Raw genomic sequence first — 1,035 nt, 5'->3', positions numbered from 1 at the left:
CGAGTGTGACAGGACAAGTGTAGACCCGAGGAGGGGGCTTGATACCAGCCCGGATGCCTCAAGAATGCCTACATTTGGTGCCAAAATTGGGTGACGATATTGCAACCCCAGTTATGTTGAGTGACTTAAAATATAAATCCTGGCCCTGCCCAGCCCCTCGAGTCCCTGTGAGGCAGCTCTGAGTGTGACAGGGCCCCCACACAGAGTCGCCCTACACAGGCTCCCCAGGCAGTGGTGACAGCTGTGCTCTCCCTGCAGACACCATGCTGAGGCACCTTCGGTCCACAGACGCCATGAGGAACTTCTCGGAGTTCCGGCAGGAGGCCAGTATGCTGCACGCCCTGCAGCACCCCTGCATCGTGTCCCTCATCGGCATCAGTGTCCACCCGCTCTGCTTCGCCCTGGAGCTCGCCCCACTTGGCAGCCTCAACACCGTGCTGTCCGAGAATGCCAAAGGTACCCACCATGCCCAGAATCTTCCACAGAGCGCTGCCTGGGGCCCGCCCCAGTCCAGTCCAGCCCCTGGGAGGCCAGAGAGCCCGTGGTGGGCAGCTCAGGTCCTGGGGAGCCATCTGTGGCCGGGCACACCCACCTGTGACTCATGTGCCACTCCTAGTGGGTGATAAAAGGGCTTCTCCAGGCCTAAGTGCTGGGCAGTGGTGTTGGCGAGGCTGCAGGAGCTCACAGTTTGGAGTCAGACAGAGCCATGTTCCAAGTCCAGGCTGTCTGCCATAATCCAGGAAGTTGCTTAATTTACTCATCCATAACAGGAGGATGAGATGATAATAGCCCCACTTGGAGGGCAGTGAGAGCATCAAAAGAGGCAGCCCAGGGAGGCCCGATCAGCAGCAGCCTGGTGAGCCCAGTAGCTACATAAATCTCTCCTTTGCCCATAGCTCACCACATCTGTCCACCATTGTTAAAAACCTGAGACCCTGGGGTCACTTTTTTCCTGTATTATTTTTTAACAAAAGTTTTAAATATTTGCCCTGAGAAATGGGTAACTAAATTCCAAACAGCTGACAGAGGGAAAGA

The 1,035-nt window shown here is 55.8% G+C and overlaps 1 protein-coding gene across 1 annotated transcript in view; it reads left to right on the top strand.

Moving 5' to 3' along the window:
- LRRK1 (leucine rich repeat kinase 1) overlaps positions 1–1,035 on the top strand; it is a 117,095-nt gene that overhangs the window by 99,560 nt on the left and 16,500 nt on the right. Inside the window, exon 25 of the mRNA XM_007446137.1 lies at positions 259–456. Coding sequence (XP_007446199.1) covers positions 259–456 — 198 coding nt within the window. The remainder of the gene's footprint in view (positions 1–258; positions 457–1,035) is intronic.

The sequence above is a fragment of the Lipotes vexillifer genome, unplaced genomic scaffold (assembly GCF_000442215.2).
Source record: "Lipotes vexillifer unplaced genomic scaffold, Lipotes_vexillifer_v1.1 scaffold1080, whole genome shotgun sequence".
Lineage (NCBI taxonomy): Eukaryota > Metazoa > Chordata > Mammalia > Artiodactyla > Lipotidae > Lipotes > Lipotes vexillifer.
The sequence above is the reverse complement of the archived record's forward strand: the minus strand, read 5'-3'. Positions and strand labels throughout refer to the sequence as shown.